The sequence below is a fragment of the Myxocyprinus asiaticus genome, chromosome 30 (genome assembly GCF_019703515.2).
Source record: "Myxocyprinus asiaticus isolate MX2 ecotype Aquarium Trade chromosome 30, UBuf_Myxa_2, whole genome shotgun sequence".
Classification (NCBI taxonomy): Eukaryota; Metazoa; Chordata; class Actinopteri; order Cypriniformes; family Catostomidae; genus Myxocyprinus; species Myxocyprinus asiaticus.
The window spans coordinates 6,968,556-6,995,793 of NC_059373.1; the positions used below are offsets into that span (position 1 = coordinate 6,968,556).

At 38.2% G+C, this 27,238-nt stretch overlaps 1 protein-coding gene across 1 annotated transcript in view; it reads right to left on the reverse strand.

The window, feature by feature from the left end:
- The window catches only part of LOC127421569 (glutamate receptor ionotropic, kainate 5-like), a 129,319-nt gene that overhangs the window by 37,775 nt on the left and 64,306 nt on the right, over positions 1-27,238 (reverse strand). The window contains exons 2-9 of the mRNA XM_051664699.1: positions 23,774-23,944; positions 22,053-22,217; positions 16,369-16,466; positions 14,419-14,584; positions 12,597-12,775; positions 11,918-11,971; positions 3,952-4,113; positions 3,081-3,233 (exon numbers count right to left, since the gene is read on the reverse strand). Of these exons, the coding sequence (XP_051520659.1) occupies positions 3,081-3,233; positions 3,952-4,113; positions 11,918-11,971; positions 12,597-12,775; positions 14,419-14,584; positions 16,369-16,466; positions 22,053-22,217; positions 23,774-23,894 (1,098 nt within the window). The 5' untranslated portion in view covers positions 23,895-23,944. The remainder of the gene's footprint in view (positions 1-3,080; positions 3,234-3,951; positions 4,114-11,917; positions 11,972-12,596; positions 12,776-14,418; positions 14,585-16,368; positions 16,467-22,052; positions 22,218-23,773; positions 23,945-27,238) is intronic.

Consider the following 27,238-nt stretch of genomic DNA (forward strand, 5'->3'; position numbering starts at 1 on the left):
TTTTTTCGCACCAAAAGCGATTTATTTATTTATTTAACATCTGGAGGCATATGGATGACGTTTATGCTGACTGTCTGTGATTTTTGGAGCTTCAAAAATCGGATCACCATTCACCTGCATTTTAAGGACCTACTGAGCTGAGATATATTGCTATTTTTATTCAAATGTGTTCTGGTGAAGAAAGGAAGTCATACACACCTGGGATATCATGCAGGTGAGTAAATAATGAGAGAATTTTCATTTTTGGGTGAACTATCCCTTTAAAGTAACCCCAGACTTTATTTTACTCATAAATCCAAAATCGCCATTATAAAGATCCAGAGGGAATTCATGGCGAATAAGCACAATTCTAAAAGTCCCCAATAAAAGAGGGAAAGGGGACAATGGCCCTGGTTACCTTATCTGCAGCAGTCAAAATGCTGCCTGTTACAAGTACTAAAATATCAACACATGAAGGAAAAAAAAAAAAAAAAAAACAGTTCTGTAAATATCATATTCTAAATCACTAATATACAAATTACACATGCCAAAACCAATAATTAAAAAAAAAAAAAAGACCGGACTTAAAAGAATCCATAAAAGCCCATGAGAGTACATTTTCTGTAGTTAATGAAAGGTTTTGCTCTTTTTTCTAAATACAGCTAATTGTAAGCGCTTGCCATGTCCGTCACATACATTTACGTATATCAGCAATCATTTGATGCATGTTGACTGAGTAACATGTATTACGGGGTCAAAATAAGAGTTCCCCAAGAAATATGCAAGAATGAACCTGGTGTCGTCCATGATTCCTTTTCTTTCCAACAACAAAGAACTTTAACATGACATAGTACTCATAATTAACATTTCAGAAATGGGAAGTATTGCTGCCTTCAAGTGGACCTGAGAAGCTCCTACCTCCGAGTTGGGCATTTGTTACTAAGACATCTCACATTTAAGTGGGAAACAAAATATAAAAAGACTTTTCCTGGTCATTCATGTGCTCTGAACTTTTTGATTTACAATGCAAAGACTCACTGAGCACTTTAGGAACACTATATACTAATACTGGGAAGGGCCTCACTTTGCTCTCAAAATAGCCTCAATTCTTCATGACATTGATTCCACAAGATGTTGGAAACATTCCTTTGAGATTCTGGTCCATGTTGACATTATTGCATCATGCAATTTTTGCAGATTTGTCAGCTGCACATTCATACTGCAAATATCTCGTTGTACCACATCCCAAAGGTGTTCTATTGGATTCAGATCCAGTGACTGGGAAGGCCACTCAAGAACAGTGAACTCATTGTTATGTTCATAAAACCAGTTTGAGATGACTTTTGCTTTGTGACATGGTGCATTAACATGCTGAAATTAACCATAAGAAGATGGGTAAATTGTGGCCATGAAGGGATGCACATGGTCAGCAACAATACTCAAATAGACTGTGGCATTCAAGCGATGATTGATTGGTATTAACGGGCCCAAAGTGTGCCAAGAATACATTCCCCACACCAGTACACCACCGCCACCAGCCTGGACTGTTGACACAAGGCAGGTTGGGTCCATAGATTCATGCTGTTGGTGCCAAATTCTGACCCTACCATCTGTGTGGCTTTTAGATTCATCAGACCAGGCTATGTTTTTCCAGTCTTATTGCAGCCTCAGCTTTCTGTTCTTGTCTGACAGAAGTGAAACCCAATGTGGTCTTTTACTGTTGTAGCTCTTCTGCCTCAAGGTTCGACGTGTTGTGTATTCTGAGATGCTATTCTGCTCACTACAATTTTACATAGTGGTTATCTGAGTTACTGTAGCCTTTCTTTCAGCTCGAACCAGTCTGGCCATTCTCCGTTGACCTCTATTATCACCAAGGTGTTTCCATCCACAGAACTGCCGCTCACTGGATATTGTTTGTTTTTGGCACCATGCTGAGTAAACTCTAGAGACTGTTATGCAGGAAAATCCCAGGAGATCAGCAGTTACAGAAATAATCAACATTCCGTTTTGACGGTTGAAAAAGTGCATCATCCGGGTACTCATAGTACACTTCTTTTTGTTGCATTTTCAGTGTAAACATACTACTTGCACTACAAAATTACGTAAGATAGTTCAGAAGTGTGCGGTTTGGGATGCACCTTTTGGTATAGAGCTCAACAGTCTGGTTCCGGAAGTAAATGTCCCATTAATTTACCCCATAGACAAATTGATTTTCAACTATAACTTATAAACCTTTAAAGACAGACCTACCATGAGCTCCGAGGTTGTTCATCGATGGCATACGATGGCATACACCACAACATAAAACCACCTGCCTAATATTGTATAGGTCCCCCTCGTGCCACCAAAAAAGCACCAACCCGCATATCATAATAGCATTCTGAGATGATATTGTTCTCACCACAGTTGTACAGAGCGGTTATCTGAGTTACTGTAGACTCTGTCAGTTCGAACCAGTCTGGCCATTCTCTGTTGACCTCTCTCATCAACAAGATATTTCCATCCACAGAACTGCCACTCACAGGATGTTTTTTTGCTTTTGGCACCATTCGGAGTAAATTCTAGGGACTGTTGTACGTGAAAATCCCAGGAGATCAGCAGTTACAGAAATACTCAAACCAGCCCATCTGGCACCATAAATTATGCTACGATTGAAACCACTGAGATCACATTTTATCCCCTTTCTGATGATTGATGTAAACATTAACTGAAGCTCCTGACCCATATCTATATGATTATATGCACTGCACTGCTGCCACGTGATTGGCTGATTAGATAATCGCATGAATATGTAGGTGTACAGGTGTTCCGAATAAAGTGCTCAGTGAGCTGTATGTAAGTCTGCTTAATAAGATGTTAATTAGACTGTGATGCTTTCCTGATGAAAAGATTTAAAACATAAATATCAGAGGTGTATATGTGCTATCTGGGATGAGGGCAGCATAAAATGAGGACACTAATGATTAGTTCATCAGAGACAACACAAACCTCAAACTAACCCCCGTGCAGACATAACAAAAGCCGCAAACAGTAAACACGAAAGTCATCATATTCAGCAACCAGAAGATGGCTGCTGATGGGGTAGCCATGGATACACGTACCATGCGCAGGTAGTTCATGAGACTGGTGCCATGCTGCCAGATGAGAGAGGAGGTGCAACTAAGAGGCTTCATGCCAATCTCCTGACTGCGGTTTAGTTCTTGCACTGCCCCAACCACCACATGCACCGCATCGAACATCAGTGCTGATGACAACTGCAGGAGAAATGAGACGATACACGGATGTAAAGATAGTGAAGAGAATGGAAGGAAAGAAGAAGAAGAGAGAATAAAGGAAAGGAAAATAGAGAAAGACAGCCAGTGATGTCATAAGGGGGACAAGGATTCTTTATGCCTGTTAGGGCTCGAGCAGCTGTCTTCCTCCTGAACAGAAAACGTAATGTCTAAATTATGTTGTGTGGCATCAAAAGCACACATCATATTTAGACACATTTTAAAGACCTTCAGGCAGAAACAATGTCTTATTATTCCATACTGTAAATGAAGGCATTACTATGATTTATGGTTTGCAGTTTTTACTTCTCAGCAAATTTTAGCCAAGTTCTGGTTTAAATAATGCAATAAAATGTCTCTCATATTATGGATTATTTAGCCCCTTTTACATCATGACCCCCATAAAATCTGCGATTTAAACCCTTAAAAAATCTAATTAAGTGATTTCTCTTCACAATTAATGAAAACAGTGGCAGTAAGGTATCTGAGGTAATTTCACTCCGAATCCTCCCATTACCAGTTATTATAAAACTTCTCAAGTTTTCTTCTCAAGCGTTTTTGAATAGGATTCTTGAAAACATCCCATCTGCTAGGCACCTTAGGTTAAAATCCTAGCATCCCCCCTGATTAATAGATGTGTGTGGGAACATTTCCTGTTTTTAATTTTCTATGAAATGTATATTTTATGGTGTAAACTCACCGCTGGACCAGGATAAGGGCTGATATCACAGCCTTCCCTCCATGACAGGTTCAGACTCCTGATGAACTCTAGGTAGAAGGGATGACTGCTGTTCAGCATGGAGAAGCCAACTATATTTGTCTGATCATCTCCCACATCATCCAATCGCAACAGAGGGAAATCCTGTGCGAGAAAGAGAGAGACTCTTACAAAATTTTGGCCTACTATGGTGGCACTAAGCAGTGATGGTAATACCATTGTACTTTGTTGATATAACATGTATGATTAATTCAGGTACTATGATATGGTACTCCAATATACTTTAAAGCAGTGGTTCCCAGCCCTTTCCCTGGAGGCCCACCAACACTGCACATTTTGTATATCTCCCTTTTCTGACACACCCAGTTCAGGTCTTGGAGTCTCCACTAATTAGCTGATGAGTATAATCAGGTGTGATTGATTAGGGAGGTATCCAAAAGTGTAGTGTTGGGGGGCCTCCTGGAACAGGTTTGGGAACCAAGAGCCAATCACCTTTTATATACAGACATCACCCGTCAATCAACTCTAGAACACGCATGTGCATTAGCTATACAAGCCAGGAACATTTTGTTTTTTAGCATAATATGAGGTAAAGAATCACAATTTATGATACCAATATTGTCAGATTTTATTGCTGATTTGAAATATGTTCTTTGATCGTAATCTTGAACAACCGTTTTTGAGATTTTGGTCTTTATCCATTCAAGTAGCTGCACTGGCATGACTGGAAATAGCCTCCCAAGAGTGTTCCAAAGATGGCCGACATTGGACTGACTTGCTAGAAAGACTTTAGCTGTGTACCAAATGACACACTATACACTATGCACTTACAAAATGTACTATGCACTCAGCTATGTAGTGTATGAATTTTCAAAGTGTAGTATCATCCCAAATGGAACACAAAGTTTTTTTACTACATGGAAGCATTCACCATTTAACAGCTGACAGAAGTGATGTTTCAAACCCAAACGTTGTGTTGCCGCTAGCTTTAAGGCGCTATTCACCCTCAGTTCAACACTTGTATAATATACATATTCACACAGCATGGTATGATGGTAAAGCACTGACTCTCTTTTATAAGGTACTGTCTTCACAGAAGTTTCGCTAGTTGTAATATTCTCCATTATTTACAATTGTTTGGCCAGATCACCATCGCTGCTGATAAATCCGCCCTTTCCGCTATGTACGGCAAGCGGCGTGCGCTGAGTGCACGAAGTGTCCAACATTCCACACTCCATTTTGACGGTTGAAAAATGCATCATCCGCATACTCTTAATACACTTCTTTTTGTTGCATTTTCAGTGTAAACATACTTCTCGCACTACTTATACTACAAATGACGTAAAATAGTGCAGAAGTATGCGGTTTGGGACACACCTTTTGGTATAGAGCACAGCAGTCTGGTTCCGGAAGTAATAGTCCCATTAATTTACCCCATAGACTAATTGATTTTCAACGATAACTTATAAACCTTTAAAGACAGACCAACCATGTGCTCCAAGGTTGTTCATCGATGGTATATGCTTCCGTTGAAGCCATCCATCTGCGTTATCTCAACTTCATTGCTTAAAAATAGTGTTTGATAGCGGAATTCATGGTAAACAACTACATTACCCATGGTACAGCAGAGAAAGATCGACCAATCAGAGAACCGCATCCAACAAAACCCGTGAAACTCGGCTCGGAGCGCAGCGCACTCCCATGATGCACTGTAAATGACGTAATCGAGTCGGTCTCCCTTCACCCTTAAACTACTTATATATTTGTACATATTAGGATATTTTAAAATAATTTTAAAATATATTGTTTCTATACTTACAGTTGTGCTCAAAAGTTTGCATACCCTTAGTTCTTAATACTGTGTATTGCCCCCTTTAGCATCAATGACAGCATTGTAACGATGCTGGCTGCTGGCAATGGCAATGAAGAAGACGATGATGATGAGAAGATGAAGAACCCAATGCAGTTTATTTACAAATGTGATAACCAATAACCCTAACTACAAACGTGAAACATAAAACATAAACATGAACTTGACCTATGACTTGACTATAAACATAACATGGCTTGACTTGGCTAGGAGCAAAACACATCCATATACATTCACATTCAATACTTGACAACTAGACAATGCAAACATGAGGGCTTAAATACAAGACATGGGAGAACATAAAAAAATAAACAAACAGAACTCATAACAAGCTAATTAAACAATAAACCAATGAAAACATGACACATGAACATGGAGGGAAAACAGGAATCACATGACAAGGGAAACAGGAACTAAACATTTCAAAATAAAAGACACGAATCAACAAAATACACATGACATATCCCCCCCCACTAAGGGGCAGCTCCCAACGCCCCAACACATAAACAAAACACGTAAAACATGATATAAATTCAAAGTTCTGTAGGGAGCTGGGGGGGGCGTGTCTTGAGGCGTGGGGCGTGACCAGGGCAAAGTCCATGGGGGGGTGGAGCCATGAGAGGCCCGAGGGGCGGAGCCATGGAACTTGGTGCCCGGAGAGTAGCCAAAAGACTCGAATGGCCAGGGTGGAGCCGATGGCAGGAAGACTAAGGTGGTGCTGGAGGCTCGGAGGAGCAAGGCGGAGCTGGGGGATCAGAAGACTGAGGTGGAGCCGGTGGGACTGAGGACCAAGGTGGAGCCGTAGGTAATGAGGTCCCCGGTGGAGCTGACAGATCGGAGGGATGAGGCGCAACCAGAGGATTGGAGAGCCAAAGCGGAGCCAGGTGACCGACAGACGAGGGACCCTGGCAAAGCCGACAGGCCGAAGGACTGCAGTGGAGCCGAGGGAACACAGAGCAGAGGCAATGTCGAGGGACCGACAGACCAGGGCAAAGTCCAGGGCTCGGAGGGCCGAAAGTTCCCCTTGCCTGCTCAGGAGAACTAAGGGTGGGCATAAGGGTGGGAACCATCTCCACATCCAACTGCTCAGGTGTGGCTGTGACATGGCATGGAGCAGGCTGAGGCGTTGCTGTGACGTGGCATGGAGCAGGCTGAGGCGTTGCTGTGACGTGGCATGGAGCAGGCAGAGGCGTTGCTGTGACGTGGCATGGAGCAGGCAGAGGCGTTGCTGTGACGTGGCATGGAGCAGGCAAAGGCGTTGCTGTGACGTGGCATGGAGCAGGAAGAGGCGTCGCTGTGACGTGGCATGGAGCAGGCAGAGGCGTTGCTGTGATGTGGCATGGAGCAGAAGATGCCGCTAGCTTAGCGACCATGATGTGGAACTCTGGCTCGGTGGCGGCCATGACGTGGAACTCTGGCTCGGCGGCGGCCATGACGTGGAACTCTGAGTTATACATGTAGCCTCTTGGGCATAGCTCACAGTTCATTCTGTGGCAGCACCATGGTGAAACACTATCCTGTTCATGAGAACATGGAACAATTGCTTGACTCCAGTGATGAAGAACAAGAGCTTGCTGAGGTGGCTGCATAGAATACTGCAGCTGCACTACTGGCTATTATTGTCACAACATGATTTTCAATCATGTTATTTTTCTTTTTCTCACCAGATGGCTGCAATCTGCCCCATGACAAATTCTCATATTTTCTCATATTTTCTTTATGTTTAAACTTAGAGAAGTGTAGATTTTTACTGTAGTGAAGTTGTTTATTTGCATATGCAAATGATTGTGAAATTGAAAAATCTACATGTAAACAAGATCTAAATAACCTAAAATCTCAAAAGAAGTGCATAATTTTATTATTACTACTTAAGGGAAATTAGTGTTATATAACATTTCATAAAAAAGGGGGGTACACCTTTATTTTATCCAGTCAAAAATTACCACAAACTGCCAAGGTGTTGACCATTTTTGAACAGCTTAGGAGGGTTAATGTCATCGCTAGATTTTTTCATCATGTTTTGACATATTTATTATTATAATATTTATACAGTTGTGGCTTATCTGACTATAGAAACACTAGAATCACATATTTGAGTGGTTTAGTAATATTTACATATCATTCAGAAAAATGGGTTTTTCAAATAGCCACATTTGCCTGGCATGTTCCCTGTGGGACAACCCTCATAAATAAATAAATAAATAATCATTTACTGAAGGCAAAGTCCAAACTAACTAGAGCTCCACTCAATATAAGTGGTGCCTATTTGGAGCATTCAATGGAAACATTAAATGGTCTCTCTTTTTTTTTTTTTTTTTTTTTTTTTTTTTTTTTTTTTTTGGCTTGTTATGAGTATCATGGCTTTCACCTTGGCTGCAAAATCAATTGCCTCTTGACCTTTTCAACCCACTGGCAAGTGGAGAATCCCAAAGGTAGTTAGCATTGCTTATTAATGGTAACATCTACAAATACCTTTTCCAGAACTTTAGAAGCAGTAAGAGAGTTCTTGGAGGATCCATCATGGTCATTTGGTGCCACAACAAAGGAACTTGTAGATTATTTATCACAAACAATCTCTCTCCACATGGCAGCTGAGCTGAGGGAGGATCCAACTCCACCTCTAAAGACACTCAGTCACCTTGTCATAAAGAGCTTCCAATATTTCTGCATATATTGATCAGTTTGCAAGGAAACTTGTGGAAGGTCCTTGTTCTGTCATTGTGATACATCCTTTTGTGTTTAGATTCATCCTGAGAATGCTTGTCATAGTTTATAAATGTAGAGGTATGATCAATAGCACAACTCTCTTGACTGGCTTGATAATGAAAAGACCGTAACAAAAGTGTCTTTCATCTTCAGACTGCTCTCAATTAGATTCCAGACAATGTGAAACTGACAAGATGATGACCTCTTTCAGACACTAAATTAAACTGTAGAGGCACCAACTTTACTACTGACAGACATCACTCAACAGCCACCAAAGAATCCAGTGTACATTTTTAGTATTGCCTGGGAGTCATCAGGATTTGTCCCTGTTCTAGGAGAAGAGCTTGCCAAAGTCAGCTTAATAAAATGGCCAAGCTTGTATTTGAAAGTAAAAAGAAAAAGTAGCCTCGCACGGACACTCACTCCCAGCATCCAAATTTCATAAATTACACTATATGAAAGATGCATATTGAAACATTCATTATGGTGCCATAATAATAATAAAAAAATATTGCAAAAAATATTACTAATTTAAAACATTCATCCTAAAGTCATACTCCTATTCATTCATCTGAAGTCTCTTCAAATTGCTGCTTTACTGCAGACTGAGCACTGGCTACCTCCCAAATATATATATATATTTTTTTTAAAATAAAAAATACATTCATAAATAACCAAATATTAGATGAAAAATGCAGGGTTAAAGAAATATGTCGTTTCCAACTAATTCCACAGTCAAATGTTTTGTTTTAAATATTTAAATCAAACAAATTCAAAATGTAATGTTGAACTCTATTGCTAATCACATGTTGAAAATATGTTATGTATATGAAAGTCATTAAAGCAAGTTTCCGGGTTCAATACCAGTGAAGCCTAATCGACAACATTTGTGGCATAATGTTGATTACCAAAAAAAATTATTTCGACTTGTTCCTCCTTTTATTAGAAAAAAGCAAAAATCTGGGTTACAGTAAAGCACTTACAATGAAAGTAAATTCGTAAACATTAAAATACTGTTTTAAAAGGACAGTCACAAGACATATACAATATGCGTCCGATAACATGACTTTAGTATGATAAAATCACTTACTAACCATTTCTGTGTAAAGTTAAATTCAATTTTACAACTTCGCTGCTATGACAATGTAACATCATAGACCCTAAAATCCTAAATTGGCTGTAAAAATGACAATTTAAACAACTTTACAGCTCAAAAAATTTGATTTTATAAAATTATAAGCTTCACATTTCTGCCTTTAAATGCTCCAAAAATTGGCCCCATTCACTTCCACTGTTAAGTGCCTCACTGTAACTTTGATTTTTGCAACAAGTCAAAATAAATTTTTGTGGTAATTATTATGCCACAAATGCTGTCGATTGAACTTACCTTGTACTGAACTCGAAAGGGTTGGGAACCGAGAATAAAAAAATTATAAAAAATACTGGAACCGTTTGATTTTCATGACTTTCGATTCTGTTTACAGCTCTCGCACGTGCAATTTTCCACCGATGCGGACCGAACACTCTACGGAAATACTCACAGTACAGCAACACAAAGCACATTTAGTGCAGTCTGATACAAGAACAAATGAGTCTTATGAACCAGTTCTTTTGAAAATACAGCACATCTGACGTAGTCCGATTCCTGAACAAATGACTCTATGTGCTGGTTCTTTTTAGTGAATCAAAAACACTTGTACATCAGTCAGAGCGGCTAATTAATGAATCTTATACTGTTGCGCATATTATGAATGTACAGCTCGAAATGAAATAAGCACTGTTGAAGTCTCACAAGGATGAAGTACAACAATAGGCTACATAACACTGTCTAAAATGTTGTACTTCAGAGCTGTGAGACTTCACTATCTGGTTGTTCATATAACAATATGCAGTTAAAGATACACATGAGTTTTGTTGTAATCATTGTAATAATACAATAATATAATAATTATAAATTTCTTGTTTGTTTAGAATTTGTATTTATTATATGGTTAGGATCAATTATTGGATTGAATTTATGCATCTAAGTGGGTATTTACACTTGGTCACTTCATGCGTTTTTACTAAACGGATTTCTATATGATTAAATAAGCACATTTCATTTACACTTGGCCACATCAATGTGTCTCCGCCAAGTAGATATACATCAGAATTCCAGCACTATATGCAGATAAAACGGAGTTCACTTTCGAGATTATGCGAATGCCGGGCAGCGAATTTAAAAGATGTGATTTATTATTTGTGATTTATTATTCCAAGTGACTTTACCCTGCATGCGTACTGTATCTGTGTATGAACACTTAATTTTTCCCCTCGGAGCTTGTCATAGGTAAGATGCGTCCATGCACGTAAGCTGCGCTCATTGTTAGTGTTTAGTTTCAATTTCTACAGCAATCTGAATGAAAGAAATTAAGAAACAAGTTCTGTCTCTTCTACAACGTGCATCCATTTCTTAAAGTGTTATTATTTATATACTCGGTTACTTCTTTTATATTTACAATTCCCAATGCGCTCTAAGTCCTTGTGGTGACGTAGTGACTCGCCTCAATATGGGTGGTGGAGGACGAATCTCAGTTGCCTCCACGTCTGAGACCGTCAATCTGCGCATCTTATCACGTGGCTTGTTGAGCGCAGAGACCTAGCGTGTGTGGAGGCTTCACGCTATTCTCCGCGGCATCCACGCACAACTCACCACATGCTCCACTGAGAGCGAGAACCACACATTAGAGCGACCACGAGGAGGCTACCCCATGTGACTCTACCCTCCCTAGCAACCGGGTCAATTTGGTTGCTTAGGAGACCTGGCTGGAGTCACTCAGCACACCCTGGATTCGAACTCATGACTCCAGGGGTGGTAGTCCCCCGAGAAAGCATTTCTTATTTCCAAAGAATTTTGTCCTCGAAAGTACTGAAAGAATTGTTAAGAGGCATTGGAACTGAAATCATTAAGAAGAATCGGAACCGGAAAGTTAAATTCCTTATGATTCCCTTCCCGACACAGAATATTCCATTTATTGAGGCCAACAACAATATATTTGGGCAGTATCTAATCTTATCTCCCAATATTCAGTTTGCCAACATGTTTACCTACCAAGGTCAAAAGCTTTAGCCTACTTCACTTAAACTTGTAGCAGCTATATTAAATCCTAAACTCACAACAATAACATAAGAGCCAAAAAAATGCAACCTCAAAACAAGGGCATAATCCACCTCAGCCACAATGATGATGATAAATGGCATGGATGCACTGTGCATCTCTGATGAGCTAACTAATCAATGGCCAGGCCTGCCGGTGCTGTTATTGGTTGATAGTGGTTTTTGGGGAGAAAGGGTAGAGTCATTCGTCAAAGTGAAAAAAAGAGGTTGGTTTACCATTGTGGTGAGGATGTACTTGTAGAAGGCTGAAGTCATGCCTAATTCTGCGGCCTAGAGAGAGGGAGAAATGGCAAGATATGTGTTGGATACCATAAATATAGTCCCTATTTTGTTTTTAGTACTGCACATTAGCACAGTTCAGTCATTTGTGAAGTTTACATGCCTGAATGATTTTCTTGTAACATGTATGTGTTTTGTAATAACACATGTAAAAAAGTTGCCCTGCTGTCTAGCGAACAGTGATAGGAAGTGATATTTCTATTTATTAGGCATATAAACCATGATGGCAATGTCAGAAATTCACTTTTTATCCTGGAGTTCATTTTCAGGGGAATTTTTATCTTTATTTTTTCTAACCACATAAAAACACTGTGTCATCCTTTTATGTAAAGTACTTCATTAAAATGAACTGTCTACCTGAATAATTAATATATGAAAATGAATTATATCTAGATATAATTATGTTACATAAAAAAATAAAAATACAAACCAGGATGAATTTTTTTTGCCCCAACATTTGAATTTTTTTGGCCCCAAGCCTAGGTTTATTTCTGATCCTGCTTGATGGTAACACTGATGTGGTTTGTTTTTAGTTGAAAATGGCTTCTTATTGGTAAAAAGATAACATCAATAAGTCCCTAAATGTAATCTATAAGACAAAGATTAACACACATACCTTCTTTAGTATTAGTATTGACACTGATGCATTGGCATCAATAATAATAGTTGCAACTTTGTCATTACGGATTTCCTTCAGCAGGGGGGTGGGGTCCAGGTTTTCATTAAGCATTCTGACTGAAAGCGTTTCCCGGGAGATGAGGAAGTGACGCACTAGCTCCTCCAATCGCAGCAGGCCTGAGGACATACAATAAAATCTCTGAACGTGATATCTTCATTACGTACTCATTTTGAACATTAGCTCAATGTAAATTCCTTGTGACCTAGAAAGTGATTAAAACTTTCTTTTAACATGTTTTTTATGATAATGGGTCTTCCGCATAAATGTATTGTCTCACAATGACACAATCAATGTCATGTAACCATCTAAAACCTTTTAACAACTTTCATAAACTGTCAATAACAGTAAACCTTACCTTAATTTCTGCCCTGCTCTTCCACATTAAAGTCAGTGACTATCGAGTTAAGTGACTTTGAAAGCCAATAAAGTTAATTCTGTATGTGCATAAATTTGTGCTCTAAGCCACCACAAAATCCATATGGTGATTTCATTGATTTTGGAATGCAGTCAAAAAGATACACAGCTAATGATAACAGCAGGGGAAGTGAGGAAAGAGTGCTTTCTCAACTTTAAGGGATAGCTCACTCAAAAATAAAAATTCCTCATTCCATTCTTTCTTCCATGGAATGCAAAAGGACATATTAGATAGAAGGTTTATCCTCAATCACCATTCACTTTCATTACACGGAAGAAAGATGCAATGAAAGTGAGTGGTGATCGAGGCTAACATTCTACCTAACATCTCCTTTTGTGTTCAACGGTAGAAAGAAAGGCATACAGGTTTGGAAGAACATGAGGGTGACTGAATTGTGACAGAATTGTTTTTTTATAAAAAAATTGGATGAACTATCACTTTAAGCACAGACTGCAAACATCAAATAAAAAACGATGGAATAAGCACAGTTATGTGAGCAGCAGTAAACAGTTACGCATAGAACATTATAACCATTTCCCAGACCATACTAATCAAGTGAAAGGTGCTCGCATCAGCAAGTCACGAGAGATCACTTGCATTAAGCATCGCAGCAGCTGAGATACGTTTCATTCGAGTGCGCTAACTACTTCTCATTAAGCTGAGTCAACAAAGTATAGCAAATGCAATTAATATCGCTTCTTGTTTGTCTGCATGTTGACACAATCCTCAATATGATGTCCCTCTGTTCAAACTTGACGTTGAGGACTAGGGTGAATGTGGATAGAACTGCCTGCGTGTTATCATAATTCACCTGTCTTTTTTGGAGTACAGTTGTGGTCCAATGAATGTGTACTTTACACATGCTGAGCTACAGTTGCATTATCTAGGTCTGTTAGTAACCAAAGCATTTACGAGAATAGAAAGATGAATTATTGTTTTAGTCTGACTGAATCAAACTATGTAGTGCATCCAGCTGTGTTTTTCAGTGTCTCTAATGTAAAAGCTAGGCCACAGCGCCAACATGTTTCTATAGTATAATGTCATTCTTTACATCAACATGCAGAAAACGAGTCTAGAGTTATTGAATAAAGTTTAAAAAGGTGTAATCTTATATAAAACATTTGTTATTGCTAAAGCAGTGGTATTGGCATTAATAACATTTTATTATTGACACTGAGCCTAAGGACAATGCAGCTATGTTAAAAGTAAAACAAATTGGCAGAATGAATCAGGCACTGTAAAACGAATTAGCACAATGCAGCGTGATATGTAAAAGCAGTATAAAGAACTATAGTTAATAGTTAAAAGGTGTTGACGGGGTTGGCAAGTTCCCTGCAGACTTACACTCTGCTTTGGCACAGATCAAGCTGGCCGTAGGGTAACTGAAAGAACGCAGGATAGCACCGATGGCCAAGCTCAAGTCCTCGTTGCTAGGATACAGCGTCACTGAGGCAAAGCGCAGATATGGCAAGCGTGGAGTCTCCTCTGGACCAATCTTTATGTGAGGGATCTGAGAGGAACAAAAAAAAAAACAACAACAAATAAAAACATAGGAGATATAGAAAGAAAAAGAGTGAATGTGTGATCAACCAATACAGGTTTTTTTAATGGCCAATGCTAATATCTAAAGAGAGCAGATTGAATGATGTATGATATAATGTGGGATTCAAAAATAATTTGAAAATAAAATCAGATTAAATTTAAAATCATCGCGTTATTCTCTGTTATTGATGTCAAAAACACAAACGGGCAATAACAACATTTGTGCACATTGGATAAGCCAGTAAGAACTCTGGTAAAGGTGTTTACATGCAACGCGAAATCGGGATAATGAGCAAATATCTATGTGTGCTGATTGGTTTATCCTTAAACTGTTTATGACCTTACCTTGATAAGGGAAAACCATTTAAAGTGTTTACATGACCACACACGTTGTCTGTTTTTTAATCATAATCAGTGTAAGATCCTAAATGCACTGACTGACGTGTTAATTCTTTTATACAAAGGGTCAAGTTTTCTAAAAATTCTTGTAAACACACACACACACAAATATATATATATGTGTGTGTCAGTCATATATATATATATATATATATATATATATATATATATATATATATATATATATATATATATATATACAGGGTTGGGAGGGTTACTTTTGAAATGTATTCCACTACAGATTACAGAATAAATGCTGTAAAATGTAATTTGTAACGTATTGCATTAGATTACTCAAGGTCAGTAACGTATTCTAAATACTTTGGATTACTTCTTCAGCACTGGTAGATTTTTTCACTGTTTTGACTATAAAAACTCTGCCAGTACAGTAAGACAAAATACACATGTTAAAAATACATTCTCTAAAAAACCTAAATATCTTATGCAGTGATGTTTCTAAAACAAGATAAATCAAATTGATCTTGTTTTAAGGATTTTTAGATCTTTTTACAAGAAAACAAGAAAAAAAATGTATCTAACGTGAATTTTCTTGATAAAAAAATATGATCGTGTCTGGTAACATGTGCATGTAAAATGGCTAGAAATAGCATTTTAGCTTAGCATAAAGCTGACAATTTACACAAGGTTTATTTCTATTTCTTCTGCTCCAAACTTACTTCAAACTTACTTCTCTGTCTGCTCGTATGAATGTATCACATCATAAGAAAGTGTTTCACCGCTGTTCAAATGCACTTTAGATTGCATCATTTATATGTATAAATGTTTTCCATCTGAAAGGACTAAATATTAAATGAAACAAATGACAAAGTGATCTCTTCAGTAATCAAAAAACTTTTTGAATGTAACTTTATGCTGATTACCAATGATTTAAATTATAACTGTAGTGGAATACAGTTACTTATATTTTGTATTTTAACGTAATCCCGTTACATGTATTCCATTACTCACAACCCTGTATATATATATATATATTGTATATACAATTGATTGTAAATGAGGGATACACAAAACTGGTGAAATTGATTGGACATTAATTTCATACAACATTGTTAATATAACAGTGGACTGGTCAAGCAGGCACGGTTAATGGCCAAAGTGATAATCTCAGAATTGGACGATTAATCTGCCTGACCAAAATATCAGCTAACCCTGAGGAAATTAAACAGAGAAGGAAATATGGAAAATTAGGTCAGAGGGAGAGATACTTTTCAAGTGGCAATGCAAAGGCACACAGGAAATAATGTCCTGTGGCTGAGGAGCACTGAATTTATCATTTCAGAAACGCTCTCACAAACATACACAAACAAGATTCGTTCCTTTTTTTTCTCTCACCTCTTTTTCCCCACATATATGACTGACAGTTGATCCAGAAGCAGGACTAGAGGCTGGACCAATGACAGACACCACTCCCTTCGGCAAGATCTGACACACTGAGAAAGTTAAAGATGTATTATTAGAAAGAGACAGAAAATAAAGAGAGATAGAGCAGGGTGCTAGAGCAAGACAGTGACTGAATGAAAAAGGGACAGGTTAAAGAGAGAGAGAGCGACAGACATTGCAGTGGGCAGAGAAAAAGGCAACATCTTGGATGCTGTCCAGTTCTGTGTCCTGTTCCTTGATGATGATATCAAATTAGGAGTCAATGCAAAGCTCTTTTTGATTTTTTACATCAATAAGCACAACACAGATTTAAGTCAAGTCATTTTTATTTGTATAGCGCTTTTCACAACACACACTGTTTCAAAGCAGCTTTACAGAAAATCATGCATTAACAGCAAATGAAACTGTAATATCTATAAAGTCTTAGAGTTATCATTGTGTAGTTTGATTAAATATGATTGTAAACTGTCTATAAAAGTAAATAATTAAATAATTAAATAATAATTTTATTTAGAACCCCAGTGAGCAAGCCGAAGGCAACTGTGGCAAGGAACACAAAACTCCATAAGATGTTGGTTAATGGAGAAAAATAACCTTGGGAGAAACCAGGCTCACAGTGGGGGCCAGTTACCCTCTGGCTAACATCATGAATATAATGCCAATATTAGTTATTTATGTGCAGTGCAGGTCATGGTTTAAATGAGTAAACTAAGTAAGTGTTAAGGGCCAGTGTTTATACAAAGATTTTGTATGAACTATACGATTAATGTCTAATGTCTTTGAAGTTCAGCCTGGATTAACTGCAGAAGTTCACACTGATGCATTGTCCTTTATTAGTTGGCCGATGAAGGCTTTTAATGGAAAATAATTGAAAGTCTATCTATTCCATTTTGAGAGTGTAGTCCATCATTAGACCAATGTGATGCAGGCAGAGATCAGTTTCAGTGAGGTCTATCCTAAGTTCAAGGTTCAGGAAGAGGCATATGAAGTATCCCATGTCTTACAGTTGGAGTTGGCATCAGTTCATCCTCTGAAGTCAAAAAGACTGAAGTGATGTCTGGCTAGCACTGGCTGCATAAAGTCATCATCACTCAGAGACACATAGCAGTGGAGACTGACACCAAGCAGGAACGGAGGTGGATCTGGCCGGCTCTGGTAACCTCGTGATATGAATCCTGAGTTTGAGACAGGGAAACAAATAGAATAATATTAGTGTAGATGCCATTCAATTTTGTGCAGAGTTATAAAGCATGATAAATGTTTCTGGTTCCGGCAGACCTAACTAAATCAGCTTAAATGTGAGCTTATGGATAAATTAGGTGTATGCCTTGCTAAATAGACGAGTTTTTAATCTAGACTTAAACTCTGTGAGTGTGTCTGCGTCTCAACTGTGCAAGGAGTTAATAATATTAAGAAGACGTTCTGAGATTACAGGGAATATCTCTTTTAAGAGCTTAGTTGGTATTGGATCTAACATATATATGTTGTGGCTTTTGATGTTTTGATAAGTTTTATTAGCTCTTCATGACCTATGACAGTGAAGGATTGAAGTTGCTCATGAGGAAAATTATGAGATACTGTTTTCTGTGGTACTGTGGCAGACGATTGCGTAATTTTATTTCTGATTATTTCAATTTTATCAGTAAAGAAATTTATGAAGTCAATTACTATTGTGCTGCGACAGAATATCTGGTTCAGTCGAGGCTTTATTCCTAACCAATTAGCCACAGTACTGAATAAACACCTAGGATTGTTGTGGTTATTTTTTATGAGTTTGCTAAAATATGCTGACCTGGCAGTTTTTAGCGCCTGTCTGTAGCTACAGACACTACCCTTCATACACCACGAAATACCTCTAATTTTGTATTCTTCCACTTGTGATCCATTTTACGAGCTGCTGTCTTGAGATCATGAGTGTGATCATTGTACCATGGTGCGGGGCTTTTTTCTTTAATCGAAGGGGGACGACAATATCAAAAGTGCTAGAGAAGACTGTATTTATATTTTCTGATATTACTTCAAGTTCTTCTAGACTTTTTGGCTTACTGAATATATGAGATAAATCTGGAAGATTATTAATGAAACTATATTTAGTGGTTGAAAGAATAGCTCTACCTTAACGATAGCATTGTATAGATTGAGTAACATTAGCTGATCGCAGCATACAAGAGATGAAGTAATGATCTGAGATATCGCTCTGCTGCAGAATTTCTATAGTATCAAAATCAACTCCATATGACAGAATTAAATCTAGCGTATGATTATGGTGATGAGTTGGTCCTGTCACATTTCGTCTGACTCCAAGAGAGATTAGAACATCGATAAATACTAATCCCAATGTGTCATTTTCATTATCTATGTGACTTTTTTTTTTTTAATTAAAGCTCTATCCACAATATCTACTAGATCTGATAGAAAATGTGCGAATTCACCAAGGAAATCAGAATATGGCCCAGGTGATCTATATACTGTAGCAAGGGCAAAAGATGACAGAGATTTTTTAATTGTATCTGACGGTCACATTAAGCATTATTAGTTCAAAAGACTTAAACTTATATCCTGTCCTCTGAGTAACACAGAGGACCTCTTCCCCGACCCTTCAGGCTTGGCTCATGCTTATAACAATAACCTTGGGGGAGTAGATTAATTTAAACTAATATATTCATCCGGTTTAAGCCAAATTTAAGTCAAACAGAGCGCATCCAAACTATGATCTGTAATAATTTCATTTACAATTAGTGCTTTGGTTGAATGAGATCTAATGTTTAGTAGCCCTACCGTTATATGATGTTTATCTTCAATTTTCAAGTTTTACCTTAATCTATTTTTTTCTAAATGGTTTAGTGAGGGTTTTGTGTTTGGTAGTTCGGGGAACAGACACAGTCTCTATGTGATATCTAGGTGATACAGTCTCTATGTGTTGTAGTACATATGACCTGTGTGATGTCTCAAGGCAGCTAGCAGATGTTCGGATTAGCCAGTTTGTCTGCTTCCTGACCTGGGCCCCAGTTAGTCAAATACTATCACTATTAAGACTACGAGCCAAATTACTAGAGAGGAGGGCGGCATCTTCCCTGGAGAGATGGAGTCCATCTCTCTTTAGCAAGTCAGGTCTACCCCAAAAACTCTTCCAATTGTCTATGAATCCTATACTATTCTCCGGACACCACTCAGATATCCAGCCATTCAGTGACATTAATATACAACAAACCTCATCACCACGACAAGCAGGGAGAGGGCCAAAGCAAATTGTAAATTTGATCTGATGTCAGATGCCCGAACCCCCCCAAAATGCATTTAACAATAGTGGCTGGAGTCTCTATGTACACGTTCCTTACAATAGAATCCCCTATAAATAGGGAACTTCAACATGATTCTCAGTGGGTGCATCACTGAGTGGGGAGAATCGATTAGAGACCCTAACAGGAATGGGAGAGTGGTGCCGCTTTGCTGAGTGAGTGTGCTGCTGAGACATCACCCAAATGCCCTGCTGCGGGGGCTCTACAACCGGAACCAAAGCATGTGTGTTGCTCGCTGTTCTACCCGCATCCAAAACAGTATCAACTGGCTTCTCTTTCTCACTGACTTCCACTAGCGTTCGGATACGTGTCTCTAACTCATTAACCTTCTCCATCAACCTGTCTAATTCCTTACATTCATCACATGTAAACCCCTCACTGCTGATGGAAAAAGCTATAGTAAACATGTGGCATGCAATGCAGGAAGCAATAATATGAGCGGATGCCATGACTTACCGCAATTGTTTGTTGTTGCTGTTATGGTTGTTCTTGAGCAGCAAGGGTTTGAGATCGATGTGAATCCTTCATGCAATTGTTTGCTGTTGTTGTGTTAGTTCCTGATCAGCAGATGTTTGAGATTGATGCAATAATCAGTGTAAAACACAGAGGAGAAAACAAATATACGCGAGATGAAAGAAAAGATAAAATAAAAATAAAACGGGTGCGTGCGGTAATATACACACAGTTGAAACAGTAGAAAAGTGAGGCCAAAAACGAAGCACGCGATAAAAAAGCTAAGGATAAAATGATGAGCGTAGAGGAATAAGCAATGCTAAGCAGGCTAAACTACAAACAAACAGACTCGTGCCGAATGCCGGCAGCAACTGGAACTCTTTATGCTCTGCCTAAAAGAGATTGCTGCTCTAACTCTACAAAAGAAAGAGGGTTAGAGAGACAGCACAGGGTGTATATTTAGATGAAAAGATTTTTTCTCTTTGTTGCTTTTTAGCTGTGTTGCATTAAAATATTCAGTGCACTGTTCAAGTGTGACATGGGCAGGTAATTCATTTTGTATCATATGCATTATCCTCAATGTTATATCTACATCAGGGTTGAGGGGGAAAAAAGTCAAAATTTATGAACTGGCTACTCTTTCAATTCATGAGCTGGAATTTAATTTAAATTGGTCATGTCCTATAGGATGCTGAACTGGAATTTGAAATGGGATGTCAGAAAGAGTCTCACAGTCACACAACTTAGTTGCACTTTATTTTACAGTACGTGTACTTTCAGTTTACTTAAGACCAAAGTATACTTGGCGCATCCACATTGCTGATCGCTCCGCGCACAGAAAGCATGACGTACATTTTGTCATAATCGTGTCTGCGCGCCGGACAGATTTTCTAGACTAGCGGATGCGGTCATCGTCTGTGCGCATCGTCAGCGCATGCACCGGCAATTGACTCAACTAAAAGAATATCACAAAGAAATTGTAATGGGCATGCATCAAACGCTTTCATATTCGCTCACGGTCAGAAGAGTATACTCACAAAAATATACTCACTCGCGAGCCGATCCGGAACACACAAAAACTAAGTATACCTGGGCCTTTACAGTGTACTTACCCAAGTAAGTACTGAGTAATATTAGGTAACTACATATACTTAATATGGGTTAAGGTTATTGTTAATTTTTGGTTAGTACCTAATAATTACTGTAGTTGTTATAATTATACAGTATAGTACTTACGTAAGTATAGTACATAAATGTAGAATAGTACTGTAAAATAAAGTGCTTCCCACAACTTCACACGTCACACAATTTGGACCAGTTTTATTATCTAACAAAATACAACAAAATGTGCCAGAAAAATATACGGTTTCCATCTAAACCTGCTTCATGTTGATTGGTTCCATTTTGAAGATTTTGGGGATAATAAGAGCATTTTAGCGCATAAAATTAAGTTGTTCAATTAAAAACAAATAGCCTATAGGTTGCCTTTCAATTCAAACATTAATTATTAATTATATCATCTGATGTTTCTTGAAATATCCATATATTAAGTGTATGATGACATGTTTATAGGTTATACATTGTGAAAAATGTAATGTAATTACCATGTAGAGCAGTTATGAAAATTTATTTACATTTCAGTTCATTTTAATATTAGTTCCTTACATTTAAATTTCAATTCTGCATCCTGTTTGCTACCTCATTGCAAATTCAGATCTTGTTCAGGAATTGAATTGGAATATAAAAGGCATGCTCAATTCCATTTTAAATGGTGCACAACCCTGATACACAGTCCTTGTGTTAGAGCAAGAGTGTGCTATCGGTCCATTTCAGTGTCATGGTTAAGTGAGTATAAATATGTCGGAACTTGTTTGTCGAACTCACTTGTGTCGGTAGTCTCATACTGAGAGTCTCTCTGAAGCTCAAAGATGTCAACCTCCACGCGAGCTCGTGACGGGCCCTCCATCACACTGTTGATGTTCTCTCGGGCCAGAGCTAAAGCCAACCTTTCTCCACGTCCACATGCTGATTGATCATCTAAAATAGCAGCTGAAGGGGGGAAAACAATCATATGCTCGGTTTACAAAAAAAGCTTATCTGTGCTGAGGTCTTTGTTTCTGCACTGGTATTTAATGGAAATTAAAATTTTGATGTTGATGATTGAAGTTTCATTTGTTATGTGTGTTGCTAAAATATTGATTTACTTCTCATGACTGAACAGAAACAAGTTTGTAACAATGTTGCATGTAGACTGCGCTCTTAAGCTTATTAAGAAGTACTCTGTTTTCAACTTCAAAATACATTATCATGAAGCAAACATGAACAAATTATTTCACTCATTTGTCAGTTTGAAGCCTTGCCAGAGTTTAAATGATGCTGTATTGTTTGCAATAATCAAGAAGGACATGCTGATGCTTGAAGCAATCAGTCACATGCTGTGAAGTGACTCTGAACAAGGCTCCTGTTTGAAACCGATAATATTGCTCAGTTTAAACCATGTTCTGAAGACAGTTCTGAAATGCTTTGGTCTTATTTTTAATTAATTTACCAAAATGGCAGACATTAGCCAATCTCAACATCTCTTCATGCTCTCTGCTGTGTGGAACAGGTGCTTAGTTTAAAAAGATAAAGCCTAGGAGGAGGTCAGTATTACAGAAAAAGCATGTAAACATTCAATCAAGAACTAGCTTTTTAATCACTAAAACATGTGTGCTTAACATTGATGTTGGCTGCCTTTAATACAAGTAAAGCAATTGGATTATCTGGAGACTGTACTAGTGCTCTGATTTTCTCATTTCATTTAATGGAGCCTTTATCTATGTAGATAAAGCTATATCGGATAAAGCTGGAAGAACTGAGGCTGAATTAGGCCTTTTGCTGGGTAGGAAGCAGCTTAGGTAGTGGCTTTTTTGACCATTTAGTATATACTAGTCCCCACCCCCCATTATTTGACATTTGCTGAGGCAAACATCATTTTACTATTGCTTATACTTTGGGTTAGTGGAGTATTAAAAAGTATTACCCGACGTATAAAACTTTGGGGCATATTTCGTGTTGCGAAGTTGGCATTAATGATACCTCAAATCATGCAGTTTATTGAGGTGAAAGATAAAGCTGGCAAAATACCCAATACACTTACATCGAAGGAGGGACCCAAGATATATCTAGAGACCATAATGTCATAGAGACTTGGGTGAGGGCTCTTTTGACCTGCCCAAACAACACCGTAGTAACATCCCAGCACCCCTAGCAACCACATTGCAGTGTGATACAAACCCCTTAGAACACCTCAGCAACCAGCACAGCATTCGTCTAGCAACCTGCCACAACACCCTAGTATCATGGCAGTGAGTTTTTGCACAGACAAGCACCTCTCAAAAAAAAAAAAAAAAAAAAGCTTTCTAATTATTGTGCTTATAACCCATATAAACCGGAAAGCAAGATGCTAGCTGATTCAGTCAAGAACTGGCCTTATCGCTCCAATTTTACTGGGAAAATGTACATTAATGTGGAAGATGAGAAATGAGAAGATTGTCCTTTTGCACTGTCAAATGGTAGACACATTTCATTTGTTGTATAACAGGAAGTAGATGGTGGTATCTCACCCATCCTGACGGCTGCGAGAACGGGAGCATGGCTGTGGGAGGACGGGGCCATGGTCAGCAGCAGCAGCAGGAGGAGGAGGAGGAAGTGAATCGACAGCAGCAGAGCTGGCAGAGCCGGCATCTTCCACTGCTCCTCATGGAGAAAGGTCGTCTGGCTGCCTGTACCGCCACCTAAAGGGCAGGTAAGAAATTACACATGAGTAATCATTTGGTGATACAGTGATATTGGAATATTCACCAAAGAAATGGAAGCTTGGCTATTTTCAGCATGGCACACCATGGAGATCTGTGATTCTCCCACTGATATCAATATGAATAGAAGTGTCTGTAACACATTATTTTGATTATGTTACGTAATGATGCATTAGGCATGTTGACTACACTTGCTGTTGTTCATACTATTTTTTTTGGTCAAAAGTGAGATATAGCACTATGGGGGGAATTGACTTGAATTTCGTCAGGTATAATAGCGCTGGAACACGCTGAATATAACCTGAATATATGACAGGTGATAGTGCTCTTCTGCATCATTTGATCATTATTTGATAAATTACTGCCAAAATGATCAATTGGAAATGTACACAAACATCTACTTGAAAAAACATTCAGTTTACCACCTGCTTTCATCTGGCCATAATAGCGCAATATACAGTATAAAAGCCTAATTACGTAGAAAGGAGGCGTGTTTGTGCGGAAAGGAATGGCAATGACCTCATTTAAATACTCAAGACGCAACGCAATTTTGGCGCAAATTCAGTGTGTAAGACGCAGGTATTTGCGCTGAAATACCATGTGCAAAAGTGGCACAACTGTTTAGTGAATTCCCCCCTACATGTTATATCGCAATTCATTTTTCATTTTCATTACACACATGAAAATTACCAGATTTATTTATACAAGATGATAACTCCATTTGCCATGTAGTTCAAGTGAAAAACCATATTGCATGCTATTGTTGAAATATTTAGCATTCAATATACTTTATATCGTAACATACTATTAGTAAAAAACAATATGTAAAATATAGCATATAATACGCAATATGCAGCAAGCAGTATACCATTCAAAACACAGCCCTAGATTTAGCCTGGATTTAGGGCAGTTCACAACCACTCTATCCATGTGTTGCATCATCCACTTAAGCTATTAAGAGTTCCTTGTTGACAATTTCTGTTTGGAAGCAGCAAAAACACACCACTTTTAAATACAATATGCCTGATTGCTTTTTTCAATGTACTTCACTAACACAGACTCACACAAGCATATAGTATATCTCACACTGAAAAAGGTAAGTGTCTAGATATTAGGTCCTGAATATTAAATTACACCATATCTACAGCATCTTGCATTTGTCTCAAATTATAGCATTGCGAGAAGAGGCACACATGCGCCTCTATAATTTGAGCCAAATGTAAGATGCTGTAGATATGGTGTAATAAAATATTCAGAACCAAGTACATTGCTTTATATTAGCACCTGAAAACATATTTGCAGCAATTGCAGTGACACATTTCATACCACATGGCTTGATATAAAACAGTCCACCCCAAGCAAACCTTACAACCAAATACTGAGATGCAGAGAGAATAGAATGCAGGCAGAAGAAACAGACTCAGAAATGGCTTTGGGAGACAAAGAAGAAAGTAAAAGATTGAATGCTTGACGAATGCAGTAAAATAGACACGAAAAGACTCCAGCCTGTTTCAGCAGTGAATGTGTGTGTGTTTGCTTGTGTATGATTCCATGGATGGCACAAAACAGAGACACAAGTCAACCTTAAGTTCAAGCATCTCTTCCCTAAAGCTGCTGTCAATCCTGGACTGCCCGTGTTCGAGTTTGTCAACAGCTTGATTTGTATTGGCCTTCTGTGGCACGGCGAAGTAAATGTTTACCTTTTCTGCCAATAAGGCCCTTTGAATGCATTCAAATTGAACTCTGAATGGAACCTAAATGAAGTGAGCGAACCCAAAAGGGAAGCGAGGATGGAAGAAAGCAGTCGGCATGAGATAGCTAGGGAGAGACAGCAGAAATAGCGTGGAGGGGAAGATGAAAGTGAACCAATGGAGATAAAGTAACTATAAGCATACAAAGTAAACACCACATGAGGGAACAGCATGCTGAATGTGCAGAAATGTAAGCTTGGCTGTTTCAGTTATTTAACTGTTAGCTTTCCCGTATACCAGCAGTGAACTTAAATGTCAATGTAATTACCCACAGGCTTGCATAATCAATGGAGCCACTGAGCCTTGCTCTGACTCCCCTGTAACACTATATAACATGCATTTAACACACCCTAAGAATGATGCATGACAATTCACATCCTGTTAAATGACCTACTTTAAAAAGTGACTAGCCACTTTTTCAGCGGCCTCTGTTCCAGGACTAGATTTCCCATTAATTTTCTCCTTAGGGATGTCAAAATAATTGTCAATATAGAGTTTTAAGGCTGGAACCAAATCAGCCAGTTCCTAGATGAAAAGCCACATTATGACATTTGATTCGAAGTGAAATATATATTTAAAAAAACAAAACAAAAAAACAAACAAAAAAAAAAAAAAAAACAGACAAGATGAAAAAATGAAGTACTTCATAAATTGTATATGATGTAATCAAATTATTATTATTTTTGTTTTTTGTGTGTGCATATTTTTAATGTTTTCTCATTAGAAAACACTATTTCTTTCTTTTATGCTGTAATACTGCAACATCCCGAATTAGAGCAAGGTAGGTAGCTAACTAACATTACCTAGCTAGCCTCTACTAACATGTGAAAACTCACCACAATCCCATTCCCGTTTCCATGGTAACAGTGGCTTCTCTGATTGGTGGATTTTGCTACAGGATTGTGGTGTGGTAGTTGTGTATTATTTCAATCGCAGTTAAACACAATATTTAAAATATGAACAGAAGCATTTATCATAATTTAATAACCTTAGAGCTCATGGTAGGTCTGTCTTTAAAGATATCAAATCCCGAGATCAATTTCACTTTGGAGATGAATAGCATTTGACACTTGAGCTCTATGAACCCTTGCCATACTCCTTTTTGACATGAAAATAGGCAGAATGTGTACTTGAAACAAATCCCATTCTTAGATGGGTGTATGACAAGTGCTGATCATCATACCAGTGATAAAAAAAAAAAAAAAAATTCCATAAACCAGCTATGCTTGTCCTAAAAGAATGTCCTCTCAGTGCGCACACAAATTAAGAACATTGTTGAGTCTCTTACCTTACAGAGGTTTTGATCAAAGACAAAACTATCACTTGAGACCATGCTTTTGGATTTCCCTATCTGTCACTAACTCGACGTTGTGTCGATGTAGTGACACTAGGGGTCACTCTTGGGAGCCCCAAACACCTCTGCTTTAATCAAAAAAGGCCAATGAGAATTGGCGAGTGGAATTTGCATGCCACTCCCCCGGACATATGGGTATAAAAGGAGCTGGTATGCAACCACTCATTC